Below are 23,994 nucleotides of genomic sequence, written 5' to 3'. Positions count from 1 at the left end.
TTCTTTGTAATGCCTTTACCACATTATTCACCCTTATTTGGAACATACACTTATTAAGGCAAGATCTGGCAATTTATGAGCAGTCTGTTGAGCATGTCTACAGCACTGCAGTAGAGTTTATTGTAACAGAAATGCCAACATTAATGCATTGCCTAAAAGTGAAAGAAAATTTTGAAAGTGAGAAAGACTTTAAAAATTATTCTCCTTTCTGGAAATACATCTGAGCAGAGTGACCTAAAATAATAACCTGTGTTTTAAGACATAACTATCTCCTTGTTTATATCATTCCAAAATACCAGTTGACTTCTGTGTTAAAACAAAAGAGGAAGGGGAAACGGATAATACTGTTTTTCTTATTTGGATGTTTTCTTATCACAAATGTGATAGGTAGTGCTATATGAATAAGCAAGAGAGCTCAGTAATATTAAAAGTTCCAGCAACAGGTGTTCTGTGTCCTACTCTTCATATATTTTTTCCTTTTAGAAGCAGAATCACAGCTAAACTTGAAATTTAGCAGTCCTGAACTTTGTGGTTTGTCATTGCAGCTAGGGCTATGGTTGTTTAACAGCTGGTTTGCTGTAGAAAATACCTCTCACAAGTCTTCCCTCTCTCACCCTTTATTAAGTTAAGTTAATGTCCATACACTTTAAAATGGGTCTTAGAATATTGGCTACCATCACCAAGTGACATCTGTAATAAGTTGTTTAGGGATAAATTGTGCTTCAGTGCAGATCTATCTCAAATTAAATAGATGGAGGTAGTTCAGTGAAGTAGCTTCAAATCTTCAGAAATAAAATTTTGCATTGAAGGTGCAATTAATCCTGAGACTTTTGTCAAATATATGTTTCAAACATGAAGCTACTCTGCTCTGTGGGATAGAGTGTTAAATGGGTTTTTTAAATCATATTCTGTTGCTTAGTAAATGCTCTCGATGTGTTAATGAAAAAAAGAGAGAGAGATTTGTGCCACTTGTGATGTGAATTAGAAGTGATGACCACAGACAGTGTTCAGAAAGGAAAAGTGAATGCATTCTTAAAATCCTTTTTTTCAGGTTTAAAACTGTTAACAGTTAGACAATGGTAGTGCAACTACCTTTTTTAATGCAACAGGTGACAACAGACAATGAAATTTGCAACTATGATCTGTAGTTTCAAGCATGCGAAATACAATTTGTGAAGAACGAGTGGTGTAGAAAGTAGCTTTGTGCAACTTCCATCTAATGTTTGCAAGCATTGCTGTTTAGAAGAGTTTTCTTTCCTTTAGGACATCCGTTATATCCTTTGTACTACTTGTGGGGGCTTTGTAAATTTGGTACATCTTAGTGAACAGTGCTGTTTCATGATCGCTTTATATCAGCTACCTTTCAGTTTTTGTATATTAACAAGTATAGTCCTGTTAACCAGGTTCACATCTAGAATAGCTGCTGCCTCATCTCACTTCCATTAGCTGCCTTGTTTCTGTGTCTGTGTGGGTGGCAGCTGTCAGTGTATGGCTTCTCCTTCAAGACCATTGTTTTCTGACAACTGTTCCTTTAGTTAGACCCAGAACTGCACAAAGGCTTCATAGCTTGACAGAAAAGATATTTGAGTAAGGTCTGGAATAGTACTGCTGAAAATGGCCAGCAGTCAGTTTTCCTGCCCACAGAGCAGTTGGTTGCTCTTCCTCCTATGACCCCGTTCTGCTTGTCTTGAACTGGCAAGCTCCCTTCAGACCAGATGATTCAATTTTCATTCAGTTGATAAGATCTGTGCTCCATAAGCTCTAGAGCCATGTCACCTGCCACAGTTCACGTACTTGCTCCTTAGATCCACTCCCCCGCCATAGTAGTATGTTCTTGGGAGTGAGAGATTTGGTATCTGCAGCCTGCTTGGCCAGGCACTGTGAAGGGCAGCTCTGCTGGCTTTGAAATTTGTATTGCATAGCATTTCTCCTGGACTTAAAGGATCTAATCTTCAGGTTATATACTGTCTGCTCACTTTAGATTGATAGCTTCTCAGCCTAAGCTGATTACACTGGAAGTGAATACAACCCTGGAGTTTGTGTGAGCTCTCGTAAGGCCTGGAATAGCTTGGTTGACAACTGGAGAACTGAAGCCATAGTTTTACTTTTCTTGAATGTTTTAAGTATCAGTAATGCAGTGCATATGAAAACACAGGTGATAGCAGAATCTAGACTTAAGCAGTTCAGTGTAAGTGTAGTTATATTGTCTTGCTGCTATGTAGAATGTGTAGATTTTGTGAGAAATGGATTTGAAGAAATACAAGTAACTTTTATGTATGCTGACCCTTTTTTTGTTTCAAAGCACCAAACAACCTACAAAACTAAAGGAAGCTTTTGGATAAATATTATTAGTCTCAATATTTCAATGTGTTAAACATTTTATGTGTCATGAATACAGTTAACACTGATCAGTCTGCCACTTCGAAAACTACTGAAAGCATTAAGATAGTAATGCCAAGGCTACTACCAAGATGTTTGTATAAATTTTTGTTAGAACCTAACTTTCAGCACTGCATCTGTTTTCACGAATTTGAAGACTAGTTGGCAAAGCATACTTGAAAACAGTTACTAATGTTTCACCTTTATCTAGGGGATCATTTAAAAATCTTTTTTTTATTGCAAAGCCTTAGGCTTGTGCTTTTGTGCAGTTTCTAGATCTCCTTAAAACAAGCTGCATGCTATAGAGCCTAGAACCTGCTTTGGGGTCCAATGTTATTACTCCCCAAGAAGGTCACCTTGAATTATATTTAGTTGCATCATACTGCTTTATAGGGTAGGGAGTGCAAATAATATTGAGGTGAAATAACTGAATTTTCCAGTGGTGTAGTATAGCTTGCACTTCTATCCTAGGAAGAAAATAGTTCTTGCCAGGTTGTTTCCAGCACATGTATATATAGCTGTATATACAGGTACTTATTCAATTCATGTGAAATATTCCATATCAAGATGAGGTTCTGAAGTTTGAAAATTTTTCTTCAAGATTTTTAGGAGATACATTTTTACTAGGACAATGGTACACCTTGGGTGAAGTTTCAGAATTAATTTAGAACATAAAAGAATACAATTCTGTTCAATGGTTTATTTTTGGTCATACTGAGGTAAAGTTTTTTTATTGTGGAAAAGAAACTTGAAAGTTCTTTTTTGCGTAGTTAGGAAGGCAGTAGTTTTGGTGCATATCTTTGCCTCTCTTGTCCCAGAATACGTAATATTTCACTTCTCACCTGTGTTGTGCACAGTTTAGGTTATATAGATAAGCTTTTTTTGGGGGGTGAATTGTTCCCTAAACGCTTTCTGTAAAAATGACACAGATTAGAAAAATTGTATAATTGTTACACTTTTCCTGGTCTTGGCTCACTTTGACTGAGGTGGATTAGATAATAACCTTGTTATTGAACAGCCCCGCTAGCAAATCTGAGGGGTAAGTACCATCTGGCAGGATAGAAATTATGGGAGACTGGAAGTTTTAATATTTCCATCAGCTCAGCTTGATATCAGATAGGAAAGAAGACAGGAATATACAGTTTTTAAAACTGATAGGAAACTTCCCATGTTTCTGGGTACCGCACAGATTGTTGAGCAGACGCTTCCATTGTGATGACTTTGTTCCAAAAGTATCTTTCACTCTGGCAGTTTGCTTTCCTATTTTCTCCCACGAAGAACTGGTTATGTCTTTTATTATATGAAGATGAAATTCCTGTCTCTCAAGTACTCATTGGTTATTTTAACCTACAACTCAGTTTAAAGGACTATTTTCTCATGAGATAAGCATCTTATTTGAATGACCAGATTTCTCTGATTATTCTAGTAATAATGGGAAATACAATAGACTTAGTAAACTAAACTCAAATGTTTTTGTTTGATAATGAGAAAGTAAAGTAGGGTAGACAATAATTTATTTTGGCACATTTGCTTACAAAGATAAAATAGATATTCTGTCTAGGAAAATAAAATTAAATTGCCGTGATTAATGTTCGAATCTGATTATGTATTAAAGTTACGCAGTAATGACTAATGATAGTTAATATCCTATAGATCAAAATTCTGGGAAAATATTTGCTTAGGGCTTTTTGACTTTTGGAATTGCGGATAATTTCATTGTTTATATAATTGTTCCTCTTATCAGCACCCTCATGTTATATAAATATATGTTTTAGTTGAAATCCCACTGATAAGTGACTTGTTTAGTGCCTAAGAGATGTATGTGGAGAGGTTTTTGTTTTTTGTGAAGTGAATTGGAACAATCTAAAGTTGCATTTCTCAGCTGGTAGTCTTTTTAAAGGTATGGTTTCACTGGATGATGATTGGTCTGGAAATGCTTTCAGTTCAGAGAATTCTTTTTAAGGCTGATAAATCCCATTTTGGAAGTGGGATAGAACATCGTGGAAATTCTGTATGGATTTTTGTGAGATAAACTTCTCCTGTTTATTTAATCAAACATTTTATAAATTTTTGTATAGTAGCCGTTAGTAAGTCACAAGCAGTAAACTACAATCCAAAACCTGTTTAAATTTTTTCTGTTAATTCCAGTGAGTTTTGTTTGTGACTTTTAAAGGATTAATTTTTGTAAACACATGTAAGACAATTATCATATATCAGATGGACTGGATAATAGAAAGAAACCTTAAAACTGGTAATCTGAAGTAATCAAAACAGCAAGTTTCTAATGCATTTTCATAAGATTGTACTATTGCATCAAAACTTTAGTATTTTTATAAATTATTTTAATTGAAGCATATTTTGTCAGAGAAATTGTGAATCTGTTTCTAATAAAACCTGAACACTAAGTATTAGCCCTTGATAATGAAAGCAGATTGGTTAGTGAACTTGAGTGAAGACAACATGTAAGGTCATACATGGAGAGGAATATTTTCAAAATTAGACACATTTCCTGAAAGTTACGTAGGCTCAATTGTATATAAGGTCTTAGTATGCAGCTATGGAAGAGCAGAAACATCTTTTAAAAATCCATACACACAGAGAATTAACTTTTATTAATGACATTGGTAAAGTCTATGATGTTAATGTTTAGTTTCACCAGTTCCATTCAGACCGCACTTGAGTTCTGTGTCTAGTTCCAATGAGAGCAGCCAAAATGGATGTTGAAAGATAGCAAAAAGAAAAAATGTCAGAGAAGAATCCTGAAACTTAGCTTAATAGAGACTGAAGGAGTCTTCAGCTTATTCTTAATATTCAGAGACTTGGCAATAGTAAAGAAATATTGAAATAGAGAAAAAAGTCTGAAATTTCTTTAAATTAATTCTTTAAAAATGTTGAAGACAACTAGATCCAGTCATTGGAAGTTAGCAAGGTTTGAATAGGAGAGAAAAAGTATTTCTTTGTCAACAGAGGGATGGCATGACTATGGAAATGATTGTTAAGGAAGGAATGCAGTAATTTCTTTAACATTTGTGGCCTTCACATAGAAATTGGTGGATGGAATTTTTCTTTTAATCATTAAATAAACCAGTGAGCTCAAAAAGCACTAGTTAGTAAGTCTGAGATTGGAATGGACATGCAGACTTCTTGATGATAAAAACTCTGATCCTCATATAGGTGACTTAGTAACTTATGAATAAGGGTTTGGGGCTTGAGCTGTGAATGTTGGTTAAAGTTATTCAACTTTGTAAGTCAAGGAAGAAGTCTGTATAAAGTCCTTCTGAGTATGTCAGAACTGTCCATGTGGAAATTCTGATGGGAAATGGATCTAATAGTTATTTCTGTAGCACATTAATTACAAGATTTTTCTTCTTTTTTAGTTGCGTGTTGTCTCTTCAAAATCAGTCTGCCTTCACAGTGTTATCAAACAATTCCTCACAGATTTTCAGCCTGATTTTTCTCCCTGCTTGCTGTCTCCAAATCATTCCCAAGTAGATTGTTTTACAGTCCCTTCATAGCAATAATGTTAATTTTTAAGCAAAGTTTGTCATTCCATTATTTGCTAATAAAGCTTTATATTAAATGCATTTCTCTTGAGAGGGATTAGTTTGGTTTTGGAAACCTTTCATCTTCTGCTTGAAATGTTTCCAGACCTGTGATTTGTGAAATCTTCAGTATGCTAGGACAGAAAACATCTGATTGATATTCTTCAGTTTAGCTCATTAATCATAGTGGAAACTTCTGGTAAGCTAAAATCTACAATTAGGATCTATACGCATTGGTGTCTGTGTGATTTAGAACCTGCTGGCAAACATTTCAGTCTCCTGAGGTTGAACTTTTGGTGAGATAAGATGCAGATCTTCTTTTGTCATCATAAACTTACTAGACCATATACATTCCTCCTTTCAAAATAAATAATTTACTTATACTCATTTGTAGCTTCTTTCTGTTGTGTGATTCACAGTGATTTAAATGAATAGCAGAATAACAGGTACTGAAGATTTCAGAGAAGAAAAAAAGGTGTCTTCTGTTATTTGGTAGTACACACTTAAGCTTTAAAAATTAATTATTCTATGAACGTGTTTATTACAAATCATAGCAAATAATTTAACTTTAAACAAAGTTGGTTTGAGTTAAAACTTGGCTTTAAAACTTTTTCAGGGAGTGTTTTTTTAAAAACTATTTTATTTTTTCATCCAAGTTATAATAATTCTGAAAATAGATTTAACTACTTGTCTATGAGTTGATGTTTCATGCCAGCATGTGTCTGTCCGCAGCACGAACTGCTTTTCCATTGGAATTTTTTAATCAATTTTTTCAGGACACCGAGTGAGTGTAGTGCTAATATAAAACCACGTTTTCATAGTTGTCTTTTTGGACCATTAAATCAAAATTGCCATTGAAATACACTGTGGAATATATGCTTCCAGCTCTTTCATGCAGAGGGACTACCTCAGTGGACCAGAGCAGACTCATACAGTCTATGGCCAGGGCAGGTTTCTTCTAGAAACTTTTCCAGGTAGACGAAAGGTGTCTAGTGTATTTTACATAGCTCACGTTTATTTACGTGAAGTTTAGCCATTGAGTAACAACTCTCTCAGTGGCTCTAGAATGGCTGATTTTTAAACCCAAGATCCACGTGTAGAAGGATCTAGATGATAGTAGTCTCCTGAGCACTGTACATGAAAAATAATAGCATCATAGTGTATTTTCACAGGTTCTGGTATTTTGGGGAACAGTCCATGCAGTTGTAAAGTAGCTGTTCAACATGCAAAACCCCATTTTTTTTAATCCTCTGCTGAAGTTTAGCACCCGTACAACAGAACTGGTGGAATGAGTGGTGTGAACATTACTCATCTGCATTGGTACAAAGTTAGTGGCTTGGTTTAAAGAGCGTCCTCATCGGGTTACATTCAGATGAATGATTTATCAGTGAAACAGCCAGATGATAACATCTCAGACAATGCCAGGCAGATTTTCAAGTAGATATATATTAACATCCATTTATTGAAAATACAAATAAATTAACTATTTAACAGGTTGCTGATTTGTTTACTTGTTTCTGAGCCTTTAGTCTGAACTTGCTTAATATTAATATTTCAAGCTCTTTGTAGTTCTTTCAAGTGAAAGCTGAAGTAGTTGTGCAGTCTACCAATTTGAAGTGTCTAACGTCTTGGGAAATTACAGAATATTGCAAGGCTTCCAAAAGCAGTAGAAATGTGAAAGATCTGCCCACTTTGTTTGGAAATGCATATGATTATATGGAACATTACTTAAAAGTATTTCATGCATATTTAGTGCAATAATATAGGAAGACTTTAAGGTAGTGAGCCTTACAAGCTTTATTTCTTGTAATGACTGTTTGTGAATTAGAAGTTAACCTTAATAAGGCACTCTCAAACTGTTGCAGATAATATTTAGAATTAAATATCATATGTATGTGACTAGTGCTACATTCATAAAATTCAAAGCAGGAGGAAGCTTAGGGGTACATGAAGTAACAAAATTTCATGGCTTCAAAGAAACCAGGTGTTTGTGCCCACACACACAAGTGAACACAGAGTAAGGAACAGATAGTCTGGTACCTGGTCCCAAGATTAAAGTAGAATAGTTTTGCTTCCACGCGAACCTGGTTTAACCAGTATTTTTTATACTCTGTGTACTGTGGAGTTACTGCTTAAATATCTACATTGAAATACCATGCAGATTATCTAAAAACAAGTTCTCAAGAGTTGCATGAGGTAAAAGTAAAGCATAACTGGCATTTATGAAAATTAAATTACACAGGAGCATTTTTATATCCACCTGATCTGTCTTCACATAGTTGATGTTTGATTTTTTTTATTTCGGCTGTAGCTTTTCAGCTGTTGCCAGTAATGAGGGGGTTAGCAATTACATGTGTCACCTGTGTTAAGTTCTGGTGACTTTTTTAGTTCTCCTGTCTCTGGAACAGCATGAGTTCTCATCTTTTGGCATAGGAGCATGGTATTTTGCAGGAAGAAGGAGCACTGTGCTTGTTTAGGGGGAAAATTCTGTTACTGTTGTGATAATCTCCCCTGATTAGTCAAAATTATAAGTATTTGGAAAAATCACCTCTAGAGACTTGTTTGTAATGGAAGAGTGCCTTCGTCAAGAAATTGCTGCTGTCTCACATGTGTGTAGTAATAGTACAGGCATAGTAGTTTGCTTTTTTGTCTTGACATGTGTAAATGTGTGAAGTCCACTCCAGATATGTGAGGATGGCTTTTCCTGGACTAACTTATCTATTTGTAGATATATATGCAGTGCAGAGCTGATTGAGAGAGCACAGCAGATGAGCAGGCCTGGTTAAGAAGAGTTTGAATAATGACTGTGCTGGCCCTTGCTGAAAGCTGTATGTTTACAGAAGGGTTAGTAAAGCTATTTTTGTCTTTATAAACTGTGTACGTTTATAGTAATATTTTTCTGAAGTTTTTCTTGATTAAAAAGTTAGCTGCTGCAATAAAAAATGCAGTCAGTTGTGAGAGCTGTTTCAGTTGATGTTTTTACTGCATAGCATCATTTTTAAATGTTTCACACAATTTCAGGCAGATTATCCTTAGAACTAAAAATTGAAAACATAATAAATGCTTGCCGCAATGCAGAGAAAACAGGGGACCAAAGCATGCTAAATTGTCCCAATTCTTTTTTCTCATCTATTTGAGCAAGTCTTGCTATTATATTGTCCATGGCTCTGTGGAAGTGAGTGTGGCTTGTGCTTTGTCCCCAGACCCTGTGGAACGGTTTTAATTTTAAAACCCAGATGTGTTTACACACATAGACAGGAACAAAATTCTCACATAGCATGGTTGAAGTGAAATTGATTAATCAAGTGGGTTTTACACTGCAGGTCATGTAAACACAAACTTTTGCTGAAGACTAGGTTTTCAGTTAAGCATCATGCTTTGATCATCCCATTTAATTTCAAGATTCTGCCCCTGGTCTCGTATATTGATTCCAAGACTAGATCAGTTTTTTTGTCTGAATTGATGAATTTAGAATTCCATGTTATCCACAGCTTCCAAGTTTATCATATATTAAATAGGGGAGGCTCATTCTGTTTGTCAGTGTAAGACAGAGAAACTCACACAGGGAAGGCTAGGGAATCCACCCAGTGGTGATGGATCATAAATTAAGAAACTGTAGTTCCTTCACAGTAGTTTGAAATACACATACAGTAGCAGGCCATGCAGTGAACTAAAAGGTAAATTTCTGAACAGACTGAAATTTCAGGTCTTAAGGCAAACAGAAGGCTAGAGCACTGCAAAGTAACTTGTTCGAACTCTAGAGATGCTTGATTTTTTTATCATATTGGGCTATGAAACAGGTCACTTCTCTCATCTTTTTTTTATTTTAAAGGAAAACCAAATTGTTAAAAACGCTTTCTTAGTTGTTTTTGTCCTGGATTTGCTATTTTTAAATCTACACATTTTCAACTCAGCAAAATGAAAACATTTCCCCTCATGTGGAGAACATAACTGAAAAGGGAGCATTGGTTCCTTAGTTTTCATCTTCAGAAATAAAATTTAATACTACTTTGTCCACTAATCTTTTGCTTTAGACTTTTTAGCCTTACATAGAAGCGGGAAAGGATTATAGGGGCTTCTTCAGCAGCAGCAATATTATGATGTGAGCAGACCATGGTGACGAGTAATGATGGCTCTGCGTGGTTATCCAAACAGATACGGAAGTGTAGCATGACTCTTTGGAGACCGGACTGTAAGAACTGTATTTTTTCTCTACGAAAGATGCTGTCCTCCTTTCTGAATTTTTGGGAGGAGAAAGGAAGTGTCACACACTTTTGTGTGTATTCTAGAAAACATGATAAGTAAGTAAATTTGTATTTACTTAACGCTTTGTGCTGCAGTTTGGCCTGATCTTTCTAAGCCTTTTGTAAGTTCTTATGGAGATTGTACTATAACATACAAAGTTTGTAACTTCATACATAAATACAAAGTAAAACTCAATTTTAAATTTTTCTGTAGCCTGAAGCGCATAGTTAACCTGTACAGTGGAGTCAAACATTTCATTGTTTAGACTAGATTCTGTAAATTTAAAAATCAAAATACATTTAAGACTTACAGTTTGCTCTCTTTTGTTACTTACCTCTGTTAGATTGTAGTTCGTTACTAGTGGAACTCCAGAAAAGTGGCTGCGAGTGAGATATAAAACAGCAGTACAAATGGTTAAAGCTAATTGTTATGCATATAGGATCACCTGAGGTGTTGCTTCAGAGTGCTCTTAATTGCTTGGCTGCTTTAATTTAATTTCAGGTGATTTTTCACTGATTTAATGGAGAGTTCTGTGGCTGTTAGTTCCAATCTAAGTTATTTATTGGGGTGAAGAAGTATTTGAGATCCAAATGAGCATTTACTGTTTTATAGCCATGACTAATCAGCTTTTTAGAAAGCATTCTGTTTTCCTAGTGATTTACTCTTCCTGCTTTTGCAGTGTCATGCAAGACTGCTCTTGAGTCATTTCAGTTCATGCAGGTGACAGTAACTTGAACTGTCGAGATGTTCTTTATCAGAAGTCTTCCCCTTTGATCTTAATCAGATGTACCCCACAGGGAGATTGATTACATCCCACTCTTACGTTTACTAAGTGGGAGATGAGATCTCAGTTTGTTGCCGTCTTGCCCCATGTGGAAAATGGCACAAAATTCTACCTCCTTTTACTGTCACAGCTTTCAGAAGTCAATCACGTTATCTGTAATTCATCTAGTGTTGTGTATAGAAATAGTAATATTGAAGTTAGATATTGCTGGAATAGTAAATGAAGGACTTCTTGTGTGCAAAGTGCTACATAGTCTCAGGAAAATACCAGTGCTCATTTTTTTTTAAACAGCACAACATTAACAGACTCTAATTTATTACTAATTCAGAAGCATGTTGACTCTTTAGAGAGCTCAATATACTTTATTAAAGTCGCTGAACCTGTTACTCATTGGATGAAAAGATCGTAGGGGGATGGTTCTCTGACCTACTCTATGGATGGCTTTCTGATGACTTGCTTAGATATTTTGCTGATTTGAACTCTAGAAGTGATGTGCTTTGATGCAGACATCCATAATTGCCAATCTAATGGCTGATGCAAAGAATAACAACCTCTTCAGTTAGGTTTCTATGTGAAGATTTCGTCAACAGGAAACAAAGCAAATTAGCTGTCAATCCCAACAAGAAAGTCATTCAGAACTAACAAGCTTTTTTGCTCTTAATGGAGTCTAGTTGCCCAAATGCTCATCACTGATGCAATCAAAAGTATTCAGTGTTTTAGGGAAATACATAAGGAAATACAAAGGGAGAAAGATTTACAGGAATTTGGGCATGATGAACATGTTTAGTTTTTGACTGCACATTGGCCTACAGAAGGGGTTTTGTCAAATAGACTGAATCCGTTGTAACTGCCTTGAGTTTATCTTGAGAAAAATTTCTTCAGGGAAGAAACCATCCCAACCACACAGTTTGGAACACCTAAATGATTTTTTTTTTTTTTATTAACCTATAAGGTCTGCAACTGCAGTTTTCAGTACAGTATATGCCTTTAATTCGAAGACCATTTTCTTACTCTGAAGAGGCTTTTTTCTGTATCACTCTTTTGGGAATCTAAATAATGTTCTGTAGCATGTTTGTGGGTTTTTAAATGCCTCAGGGATTTGCCTTCCAATTTATCTTCTACAGAATTTTAATGTATTTAAGATAGTGCTCAGTGCAGTGCATTCTCCTCTCAATAACATCTAAAGCTTTGCTTAATATCATTTTCCTTTTATGTAGTTTGTTCTTGTATGTTGGTTCTTGAAGCTCTGTGTTTGGTTTGGTGGGGGTTTTTTGTTTCTTCTCCGTTACTTCCCCCTTAAGCAGTTATCTTGTCTTCTGAATTCACTGTTTTTATATGTCTTCTATTTTTCTGTATTCTAATCAGCACTAAATATAACTTGTGTGTGGAATCTCAGTCCTTCTTCTTTAGAAGTACAGACTCTTACTGGCATACTGATTGCATGCCTGCATGCGCTGTACTACTGCTTTCTGTCCAGCAGTTAGCTTAGTTAACGTTTTTTGTTTTTCCACAGTTGATCTGTTTTTCACTTCCGTATTCCTTCTTTCCCCCTACTTCTATGTTCATTCCCATAATATTTCTTTTCACATCTTTTCTTCTGAGATTGTAAAGTTTCTCCCACTAAGCCTCTTGTTTTACTTATGTTCAGACTATTTGTTTTGATGTGAGGAAAATTCTGTTGACCATTAGTAACTACGTTGGAACTAGCCTTTCTTCCCAATAACTTTTAGTGGAAAAGACATAGAGTAATGTTGTTTTGTTTTTAATCAAAATATTCTATCAATTCCTTTCCTCTTGATCTTCTACCTTTCTGTATATGATTTATATTTTAATAAGTTATGCTGTCTTCCAGGGTAGTGATTACATTCCAAGCAGATTGCTGATATCCTCATGTGTTAGTAAAAATGATGTATTATACATAATGTGTTTTCTAGCTGGTTTTAATTATGTAAGAACACTTGATTTACGAATAACTGTTTCAAGACCTATACCTTTAGCAAAACAAATCAGGTATGATAAACCAAGTGTATTCTTCTTTAGGTATGTTAAGAGCAAGTGTAGTTTGAAGCTTGAGAGTCGTTTGATAATCTGTGAAGAAGGTATAGAGAAAAATGTCTTTAGAAAGGAAAAGATGCTTTGTAAAACTTTAGGTCCCAGGTGAAACTTACTGGTTTGAATTAAAGCATTGAGAGTCTTTTAAGTTAAAGACTGGAGATAGCACAGTATTTGTCTGAATTTTGCATTGCGCAGTATAGTTTAGTGGGAATTGTTAAGGGAGAAAAAGAAAGTCTAGAGCAGAATCTTGGAATTTCTTTTATGATCTATTCCGAAATCTCCCCGTTTGTGTGACTGGATGCTTTTTCTTGTGCTTTCAGTTAACAGCTGCTGTTGGTAGTTGATAAATTTCAACATTAGTATTGTAGGATTATTTTTTTTGTGTGTTATATTTTGTCATTCCTTCTCTCTGCCAATGTGATATGCAAAATAAGTCTGCTATAGTCTTGGTCTTTGAGAATGATGGAATTTTGGTGTTCGTCATTTTGATGAGCTGATTTGCAAATACTTTGCGGGAAATTTCAGGTTTTGAAAGAAGCAACAATGTATTTTAAAAAAATTTTTGTACAAAATTCCACAGGGTATTTTTCCATTGTTTTGGACAGGCCCTTACAAGGGTATAGCTGGAATAGATATGTAATTCATATGCAAATACAATATAACTTTATATACAATATCTGCTGATTAAAAAATTATTGAGAAAACTTAGTCTTTTCACATTGGATTGCTTTGTACATTAGCTGTGTCTCCAGCTCTGCTTATATTCCCCATAGGCACTCTTCCTGTAATGCAAAAACTGAAGCAAGGAAGGCATGTATAGGTGATGTCCTCTTGTTCATCACTGCATGGTCAAGGGCCTAATTAATTGTATGGACTGAAGAGATTCTTTCTTCTTTTGATAGCCTTCAGGAAGGAAGGGACTGGATGGCTGTATAACTTAAACAAATAATTTCTAACTCTGAGTACTGCTTGGATGATATGCATCAATACTAAATTGATAAGATTTGTAGTGTATTAATTACTAGCTTATTTTGGCGAAGTTTGTTGCTCTTACATTTTTACCCTTTTGAAGAAAGTGTTGTATTGCTAGCCTGAGTAGTGGTTTAATGTGCGAAAACACAAACACTACTCAGTCTGGAAAGCTTGTGAGCTTTGCATTTCAATAAAAACAGACTTCTTATGCCGTAAGTAAGAGGTTCTGTTGTCAAGTACTCTACTGTGTCTTTACAACTGTGTGTTCATTATAACCTGGAAGGGGTTGTATGGATGTGCTGGTGGGTAACTGTTTGTATCTGCACGCATCTGTTGGCCAGTTCCTCAGCCAGAAGTGATCGTATGTTGCAACTTGCTAATATTTGCTGCTGCTGCTGTTTTCCTCTCATGAACATACTGCACAGCTGACTTGAAAGCACTCATGCCAAATCTGGCATGATATTATGACTGTTATATTCTGATCCTTGCTGTTATTCTCCTTACCCAGTCTGTCTCTATGTCTACTCTTCTCCCTGACCTCCATTAGGGAGTTCTGTTTCCTTAGCCCAGTTAATACTCATTCATAGTCAGTTCTTCGCTGTCTCCGTTTCTAATTTAGTTTTCCTAAAATCTTGCATATATTGGCCAGCATCAGGATTTTTGCTTGGTAATTCAGAATGTCTGCTCACTCTCTCAGACACGCTTATGTGTTATTTTAATTTTGTGTTGGTTGCTTTTTAATTCATTTGCACTGGCAATAGGAGTAGTTCCTATTCATTGTTATTAGTTTTTAATTTATATTTCCACTAAAACCCAATAATTATACTTCAGCTGTAATTACCTAAATGATAGTAATTTCTCCTGTAAAAAAGGGGCTACCAATTTTATTTGGAAATATGGGAAAATATAGTTTTATAGTTGCTTCAACCCATTTGCTGCATATAACATGCAAATGAATTTTGATTTTTCTGTTTGTTTCTTACTCTGGCAAAATGTTTTATCTGTTAAAGTTTCTGTTTGTTTTTTACATTTGGGGATTATTTAGGTAACAGAGAATCACAGAATCACAGAATAGTAGGGGTTGGAAGGAAGCTGAAGAATTGTTATAAATTATAAAGTTGTGTCAATTTTTTGGCAGTTCCTTCCGTAGTTATGATTTTACTTATTTTGGATGTGACTTTTCTTGTATTCTGGTTTAAATTATTTTAACTCTGTTCAGATACTGGGAATAGGTAGATTATTTAGAAGTTTTTCTGCCAAACAAGTATGGAAAATTTCTCTGGATTTCTCCATCTGTTTGTGTGTACAAATTTTGTCAATATCTGGCAGGTGATTCAACCTTCATTGGGTCCCATGTGCTCAACAGAAGACTATAGCATACTTCTGCTGAAAGAGGACAAAGAGAATACAATAATAAAAGTTTTCTTGCTGATATAGTTGTGTACCACCATATGTGCAAAGTGCCTCTGAATAGAACTTTTCAGCTAGTTCTTATCTGTCTATTGTCTTTACATATTCTGTTTTAGGTAATTTTTCACCATATTATATAAGCTTCTTTGTTATATTGCTGTGTAGGTAAGGTTGTTTTAGGCTGTAAAATAGATGAAGAAAAAAATCTTGCTTTAAGATCAGTTACTTTTTATAAAGAGGCTTAATTTAACACTTTAAAAGATGTTTTCTATCACTGAGAAGATGACTTGGAATCCTGTGCTCTGCCAATAAATTCCATTGCAGCAGTATTTGTATGATGATTTTAAGGCATGTTACAGCTTTCCAAGGTAGCCTTTTTGGGCAATGTTATATTACAAAGGTAGGCATTATAATACATTACAAAGATAAGCATTATAATATAGTTACTAGATGTACAACATTAAGCCTGATCTTTATTTTTAGTATTGTATTCTGTTGCTTTTTTTGTATTTTAAGTGTGATAAGAATACACTTAATTATTAAGAGTAGACTTAATATATTTATGCTATGTTAAATGCCTACAACGTTCAATATTGTGGAAGAGAGTTTTGTAGTACAGTAAAAACAGAGGAGGTGTGATAGACAGAGAAGCTTAGTGGAATTTGGCAGGTCAGGCTTTTAATTTTGAATTGGTTCACGCTTTGAATTTCAGCAGATTGTATTAGAATAGTGGCTTGCTGAATCAAGACTTAGAGAAATTTTCCATGCTTGTAGAATGGGAAATGCAGCTGCATAAATACCCTTAATAATTTGTGTAATACAACAGCATTGTCAATAATTAATTTTATTAGAAATTTTGACATTGTTGTAACATCATAAGAACATTAGGAAAAAAGAGAGAAAAAAAGAGAGAATCTATTTGTGGGGGAAAAAAAAAAACCAACAAACAGAAAAACCTCCCCCATACCCCAGTAATGAAATTAGTTTTTTATTATGGGTCATTTAACTTCTCAGTGGTCAGGAAAATATCCACATTACCTTTCCAAAAGAACATTCCCATCCTTTTCTAAGTTGCTTTGAATTACTCTTGGCAAATACAAGAACTTTACAAAATCTGTTTTGCAGATGTGGAATCCACTATTTAAAAAGTTAAATTTAAACTTGTATGTGGAACCTATTTGATGGAAGTTTTCTTTGAAAAGAAATTTATGAGAGATCACAAACATTTATGTGGCAGTGCATATCATTCAGTATATTAAAATTTTATGTGGTGAAAGAACAACATTATGTGTAGGAGGGATAGTTTAAAAAAAATCCCTATATGTTTTTTTTTACTAAAGAATAAACTTTCATTAAACAGTTAGTTTTCAGGTGGAAGAAAGACTAATTCAGGAAATGTTTTCCTTTTGTTTTCAGTGGAGTTAAAAAATATCTTGGTTATACCTATCAACAGATAGATATCAGTATTATACTTCTCCTAAATGCTGCAATATAGAGCAGAAAACAATGTTTTTCTTTCATCTTAAACTTACTTAGGCCTAGGGAGATACAGTTAGTAAGAGGCTCTTTTGACCAAAATGAGTCTCCTGGAACTGATCTAATTGATCCAAGGGTAAAATTTTTTATTTGTTTTGACACAACATCAGATTGGACCCAGAGTAGGTTGGGAAGTGAAAATGGGACTTCAATAATGCAATCCCAGTTATTTTTTTGTTGTGTCTGAGTAGGAGGAAGAATCATTAAATGGTACAAAATACTCTGTAAAAAAACAGAGTGCTCTCTGAGTTGACTGTGATACAGTATGGTGACTGAAGGTCAGTAGCAGAAGAGGAGAGAAAATACAAAAGCAGCCTTAGTTAGCATTTGTTTGCCATTTTGCCAATTTAAAGACATATTCCCTGAAAGTAGATTGTTTGCGTTTCTGTGCTTCCTTGTTTGTCACATTTCCTTCTGGCTAGAATGGAAGGAGTTGAATGTTAAGCAGTATGAAGTCTGTGAAGGAAAGAGACTAGCAAAAACGTTCAAGTAAGTTTCAAGTGTAAACAGTAGACAAGGGGGAAAGCATCACAGTGCCTGCTGAAAGAGGAGACAGGATGCTCAGATAGTTATTGATGGAGCATAGAGGGTAAAAGGGGAATGTTGGAACAAATCAGTCTGTGTGGTACTCAGGCTGTGTGATGAAGGCCCTTAGCATGGGGTAGTGAAAGTACCTCTCTGTCCTTCAGTGATCACTATGTTTCTAGTCCATCACTGGTCTGAAGGAAAATATAAAGCATATATAGTTTATAGTTGACTCATGGTTGCTGGTAATTCAGTCAGAAATTATGGGCTGAATGATTGATGTGATAAGCTGAAATTTTGTCCATGGTATTAGGAGATGTGTTAGCAGTACAATGCCCATTTTTTAATAAAATTGGAGATCTTTCCATAAAGAATAAAAATACTTAAAACAAGTGACATTAAAGAAGGTATTAAAGAGCTCAGTCTTAGCTCAAGAGTTAAGGACATCAGCTCTGTAGCCTGTCTGGTCTTGTAGCTCTGATGGAAGTTCCTAATGTTATGCTATGGTGTCTTGTCTTGTTCTGGAGAAATGGCAGCCTTTGTTAAAGTGGCATTTGCTTTACTAGAGACCAGTGAATTATTTGCTGTTGGATCATAGGCAATGTTTGTATAGTCTAAACAAATGAGGTTGTCTTGAGAACTTAGTGATTTTTTTTCTTTCAAAATTAATGATCTTCCTTTCTTTGCCAAATCCTGAAACTCTTCTCTGCATTAGATGCCAGAAGAGTTTTGAATTTTTATTTGGAAAGAACTCAACATATTAAATGGACAGAAAACATTTGTATCTGAGACAGTTTAAAGATTCCACCTGTATCTCAGTGTTTTAATTCTGTCTCATTTGGATGTTTTTGTGTATCTAAGAAACATTGGAGATCCAGGCAGATACTCTTTTTCCATTAAAAAGAAAAAGGATGTATTTATTTTGCTAATAATGTGGGAAAAACTCAATTTGAAAAAACAGTGTTACATAAATGAGTCTTTGTAAAGTATCTGAAGAACACTTTTATGACAGAACTCTGAGGAATTATTTCATATGTGTCAGCTTTGTCTAAAATCACTCTTTATTTAAACCTTTTTCTAGAACTGTGAGGACATGGGATGTTAACAATGAAAAAAAGCACAAAAATGTATTTAAACCACGATCAGTTCAAGGTAAACGAGTGATTCCTACAACTTGCACGTACAGCAGAGACGGTAAACTTATTGCAGCTGGCTGTCAAGATGGCTCCATCCAGATCTGGGATAGGAATATGAGTGTAAGTCAAGTATTTGATAACAATATCTGCTTCTAATATATTGAGTGCTGAATGTTAAAGCTGATAAAATCAATTTTGGTACTTTTATACTTACATTTTATTTTTTTCCCCCAAACAAGTAAATAATTCATAGGAAAAAATAATTGTTCTGCCCTTCTACAACTGATGGTTTAGTGTGCTGCTATTCCATTCAAAACACAGAGGAAACTCTTGGCAGTATGTGTGTGTGGTGTTTTGGTTTTGGGTTTTTTTTGGTTTTGGGTTTTTTTTGGTTTTGGGGTTTTTTTGGTTTTGGGGTTTTTTTGGTTTTGGGGTTTTTTTGGTTTTGGGGTTTTTTTGGTTTTGGGGTTTTTTTGGTTTTGGGTTTTTTTTGGCCACATACCAATATTTAGAATACTATTCATTTAAGATGCAATGCTTGTGAAATACGCTGTAAGGTCTTGTTGGTTCTTATGTCATAAAAAATGTATACTTCTGTATTTTATTTGATATATTGAATACATTAAGCAGTAACTCATAAAACCTCATACTGAAACCAGTTATTCGTCCAGTAATAGGCAGAGGACAATAGCATCCAGGTGGATGAGGATAAAGGTAATCCTGCATGTTAAATGCCAAGTGTCGTTACATTGTCCAACAAATGAAAATTAACACTGAGGCAAATTTGAACAGTTTATGTAAACGCAGTGTGGTCAGAAAGAGTCAGAATGGGAACTATTTCAAATTCTTTAAAATTATGACATGTACTCTGTAATTTCTTCTGTTCTCATTGAACTTAAAATTGAATTTCCAGTAGTTGTGAATCTAACTGACAAAGAATATGCACAATTCTTGCTATTACTTTATAATTCAAAGCTTAGAGCAGTCAGTGCTCCCTATTGCTTTGTGTAGTATAGTTTACAAACCGGTCCAATTCTAAGAGTTTAATTTTGCGATATCAAGTGCAAATTCACCAGGTAAAGCTTTACTGCTTTTAAAATCAATCATCCTAATAATCATCCATACCTCCTTTATGCAGATCTTACCCAAAGAATTGATGCCCAGTCCCTTTCACTTCGGTGGGATAAGTACTTATGGCATGCATAGGAGGTGAAAATTGGATTAGGGTTGATTTTTTTGGAAGCCAAAGTAGGATTACCGAGGAAATGGGGGGGGGAGCGGGGGGACAGGATCTTTGAATCAAACTGACATCATAAATCTTTGAAAGCTGTGCAATTCCAATAGGATGGCTTTGGGGAAATAATACTGTAGTAACACAAGTTATGTTAGTCTGTTCAACTTCATCTTTCAAAACATTTGATTTCAAAAAGGAAAACAGGCAATTCAGGAAACTTTTCATGAAGATTGAATAAAATTTGATTGCTGGAGGCAAGAGGAAATGTATAGATGTAAAAGGAGAAGAAAGCCCATTGATCATATTTGAAGTACAGCTGGTATTTTGGGATTGTCATCTATTTTTATTTCTGTTTTTATTTCCACTATAAACTCAGTAAAACTTCCTAATGGCATGAAGCTTGAGAATTCATCCTAAGTGTAAACTTGTTCTAACAGAATAATAAATTTTTCAGAGACTGGCTTTCATCACCTGTGTATGTTGTTTATTTTAACATATACAGTATTGAAATATTAAGCTTTCTGGTGTAGTTTTAACAATAGTGCTCTTGGTAGTCTGCTTTTTCATGTGCTTTTCCTTTTGAACTTTAGTGTGTCTATAAGATGACATATTGCAATGCTGATTGAGTGCAGTTTAAGGTGATTATGAATAATTTAAAGATACATCCTGTGCATCTTCTGCAATTTCCAACTGGTGACCGCTGTATAACAATGCAAGACCAAAATGATTTCCTAGTGGAAAGTTGGTAGTGTCCTTGGATTTGTATTTTTAAAGCCTAAAGAATTTTTGTCTTTGCTTTTGTTCATGTCATTCAGAAACGGGCAGGATTTTTGTGTAAAGGAGCAATGTAAATTGTTCTTTTAGTGGCATTCTTATCTAAAACTGCTGGTACCCTCTGGAAATCTCTGTGTGCAGTTAAAATCAGGTGTTTCAAGTGGCATCTTGATGAAATAATTAAAGAAAGAAACAGCCTTCCTCTTACATTTGGGGAGTGGGGCAGGGATAAGAAAAAAATTGAAAAGGAACATGTTCAAAGTAGGATTTAGAAAAAGAGGATGGGCATGACTTCTGCAGTGGAATGGTGAAAGCACTTACTGGCCTGACAGGATGCAAAGATGCTTGCAAAGGCAAACAAGAAAATGTTAAGTAATGACGAAGTGGTGCGGTTTTGGGGCTATGAACTGTAGGTGACAGGAAAATAGGTAAAGCTGTGGAGAATCAGGACGTGAGAGTAAAGCTGCTTGAAGAAATAAATAGTAGAAATACTAACTTTTAATTTTTGAAAAAGAACTTTTTTAATTCCCATCTAGCAAATAGAATTTGACTTTGTGGAAACAAGTGTGGAGCTGTATACACAGATTTTGCTGTACTACAGTACAGCTCTGTTTCAAGTCAAAATTAAGACAGCATTTGTGTTTAACTTGAGAAGGCTCTACTGAATCTGAAACAATCACTGCTGTTTGAAAGGAGAAAATAGTTGCTATAATTTATTATACTTGATCAGTTAGGAATGATTCTGCCATCATTATTTTAGACTATGGATTTGGCACATACGCAGCAGGAAGGAGGACAGATTCAGGACAGTGTTTAAAGTTAACCATAACTTAGTTGACCATACTGTCATGCCAGAGCTGATCCGATAAAGGTCTGTTATGACTGTCTGAATTCCTTTTTGCATTTAAGCAAAAATACAAACAACATTTCAGCCCTGCTGTTGGATGCCCATATCACTGTTCCTGCATATGGTGGTGACAGCACAAACTAAGTCCAGGAAGGTGTTCGTACCAGATATTATGACTCATGTTACTAAATATCCATAGTGCCTGTTATCCTGATGTCTGTGAAGGTTTTTAGACACGTTGATTTTTGATGGGAGTAAAAACTCCCGTCAAACCCAGAGCCCACTTCAGAGAGAGGGAAATCTATCTTTGCTTCAGTGAAAACGTAAAGCCCCTGCTTTCCCACAGGAGAAGGGTCATGAAAACAGCAGTAACAGGGGCAGAGGTGGATACCCTGATAGGAAGGAGGGTCTGGTAGTGCCCTTCCCTAGTGAAAACGGGGCACTCGCTAAGAGGCAGGCACACTGCTGCAGTGCTGGTAGGAAGCCACTCTGCCTCTGAGGCTTCATAAGGACCATGCCACTGTAGCTGCAGTTTGTGACTGTTGGTTATAGGTTTATTATCCTCTGCTCCACACATGACTTGATAGCTTTACACCTGACTACAGAAATCCTACTGATGTGTCTATAAAAGGGCAAACAAATTAAAAAACAACCCGTTGTCTGGTGGCATCCCCATCACCACCGTGGCGTCACTGTGTTTGCTGCTCAGTAGTGTAGAACTTGGCCTAGAATGGTGTGACTAAATAATTCTTTGAATATATTTTTTTTTCATCAAGAAAGAAACAAGAAAGAAACAAGATCTTTCCTATGCCTTGTTTTATCATCCCTGCTGAAGTCAAGTAGCTTTTTGTTGTAAGTTAGGGTCATGAGTTAGTTGTTTTTTCCAAGCCATTTAAAGACACCTCAGTATCTGCTTTTTTAAAATTATGTTGTACCTAGGGAGTGATTTTAGGGTATGATCAATTCCCTTCTTTAGTTCTGACTAGTAGTGCACACCAGGAGTGTTTCATTCAGTTTTCTGCTTCCACTGTTTTTTTTGGTGCAATTCCAGGTCTTCCAGCTGTATGTAATGAGAGTAAAAACACTTTTGGAACTTTTAGAGGAAGACTTTTTTTGTCTTCACAACACTGACACTGGTAACTTGCTAATGCAGAAGTTAGCCAAATGCATTCCAGCTCTGTCTTGCCATTCTCCAAACTTCCTCAGCATGATCATGATCCATTATAATCACCTGCCTCAGAGGATTTTTTCGTTTTGTCATAAATCTGTGTTATTTTCTCATGTATGTTATTTTGTCAGTGCATGGTTTTTCTTTAAGGTTCACGTACATCTGCATTTACAGTGCACATTAGCAGAACAATCTGTCAGCTTGTTTGAAATATTATGAACACTGTCAACTTGGCTTAAAATAACAGCTTCAAAGGACATAAAAAATAACTTCCTTCAAACTGCCAGTGAACAGTGGAAATGATAGTGTGAAATAGTCAATCATAGCATAACACATTAGAACTCTCTTATTTTAAATGTTCTGAGATGTGGAGAAGTGTCTGGCAAATATGGAGAGTTGGACAGCGTTAGCGGTCAAAATAAGGTGGGACCTTGAATTTTATTTGTTCTCAGGACAGTGCAGGAAAACCACTAGATTTACCTGCTGTTCAAATAAGTTCAAATTCCTCATCTTGCCTATGCTTTCCCCATTCAGAGCTTTTTGCAACACTGATAGTAATACGTATTGCTGAACAAGCTGATCCTTGGAGCAAGTATCAAGAATGAGGTGTGTCTTGCAATCAGTAGACCTCTACTCTGTATGCCCAGCCTTTCCATGTGGCAGTGGGAGTATCTCATTCACAGAGATACAAAAAGAGTGAAGTCATTTTTGTAAAGGCGATTAGTACACTTGGTGGGTAGGTTAAAAATGTATTGTGAGTTAAAATTGATAGAAATCTCTCTAATGCGCAGAAAAGCTCCCCTCGTTTTCCACACTAAACAGGAAAGGATCGAGACATTTTTCATCCATTCCAAGTAGGATTTATTAGGGTGAGAAAGCAAAACTTCTTAGTTAGTCTTTCTTAGTCTTTCAAACCACCTGATGAGGCTACCTATTATGTGAATTTTCCCTCCAGTTTTCCTGGGTTCATTGAGCCCAGGACTGCATAAACAACGTCTCTGCATATGGTAGCCTGAATCATGTTTGTCAGTTTCACACATCACATATTTTATGGTCGATCACTGCAGCTGTGATAGAGAAATATTGATACGGAAGTTGAGGAGGCAGAGTTTGTAAGGAGTGATGATGCCTTTTAAATGCCTTTAGGAAAACAGTTTGTACACCAAAAATCTTGTCTGAATTTTTTTCTACCTATATTAAATTAAGTCTCTTTGGAAACCTTGAGTAGTTTTTATAAGCATTTTGCTGTCTATGGCTGCACTGTAAGTAGTAAAGAATGAGCATTGACAGAGATATCTGTAACACGTTTGTCTTTTTATGTAGCATTAATCTGAACAGGAAAGATGTAATGCGTTATGATTTTTGACATAATTATCATTAAACACAA

The 23,994-nt window shown here is 35.4% G+C and overlaps 1 protein-coding gene across 1 annotated transcript in view; it reads left to right on the top strand.

Annotated features, from left to right (window-relative positions):
• The window catches only part of WDR70 (WD repeat domain 70), a 136,090-nt gene that overhangs the window by 56,534 nt on the left and 55,562 nt on the right, over nt 1-23,994 (top strand). Inside the window, exon 10 of the mRNA XM_075447270.1 lies at nt 18,530-18,704. Within this exon, the coding sequence (XP_075303385.1) occupies nt 18,530-18,704 (175 nt within the window). The remainder of the gene's footprint in view (nt 1-18,529; nt 18,705-23,994) is intronic.

The sequence above is a fragment of the Opisthocomus hoazin genome, chromosome Z (assembly GCF_030867145.1).
Source record: "Opisthocomus hoazin isolate bOpiHoa1 chromosome Z, bOpiHoa1.hap1, whole genome shotgun sequence".
NCBI lineage: Eukaryota > Metazoa > Chordata > Aves > Opisthocomiformes > Opisthocomidae > Opisthocomus > Opisthocomus hoazin.
Note: the sequence above shows the minus strand (reverse complement) of the source record. Positions and strands in the feature narration are given on the sequence as shown.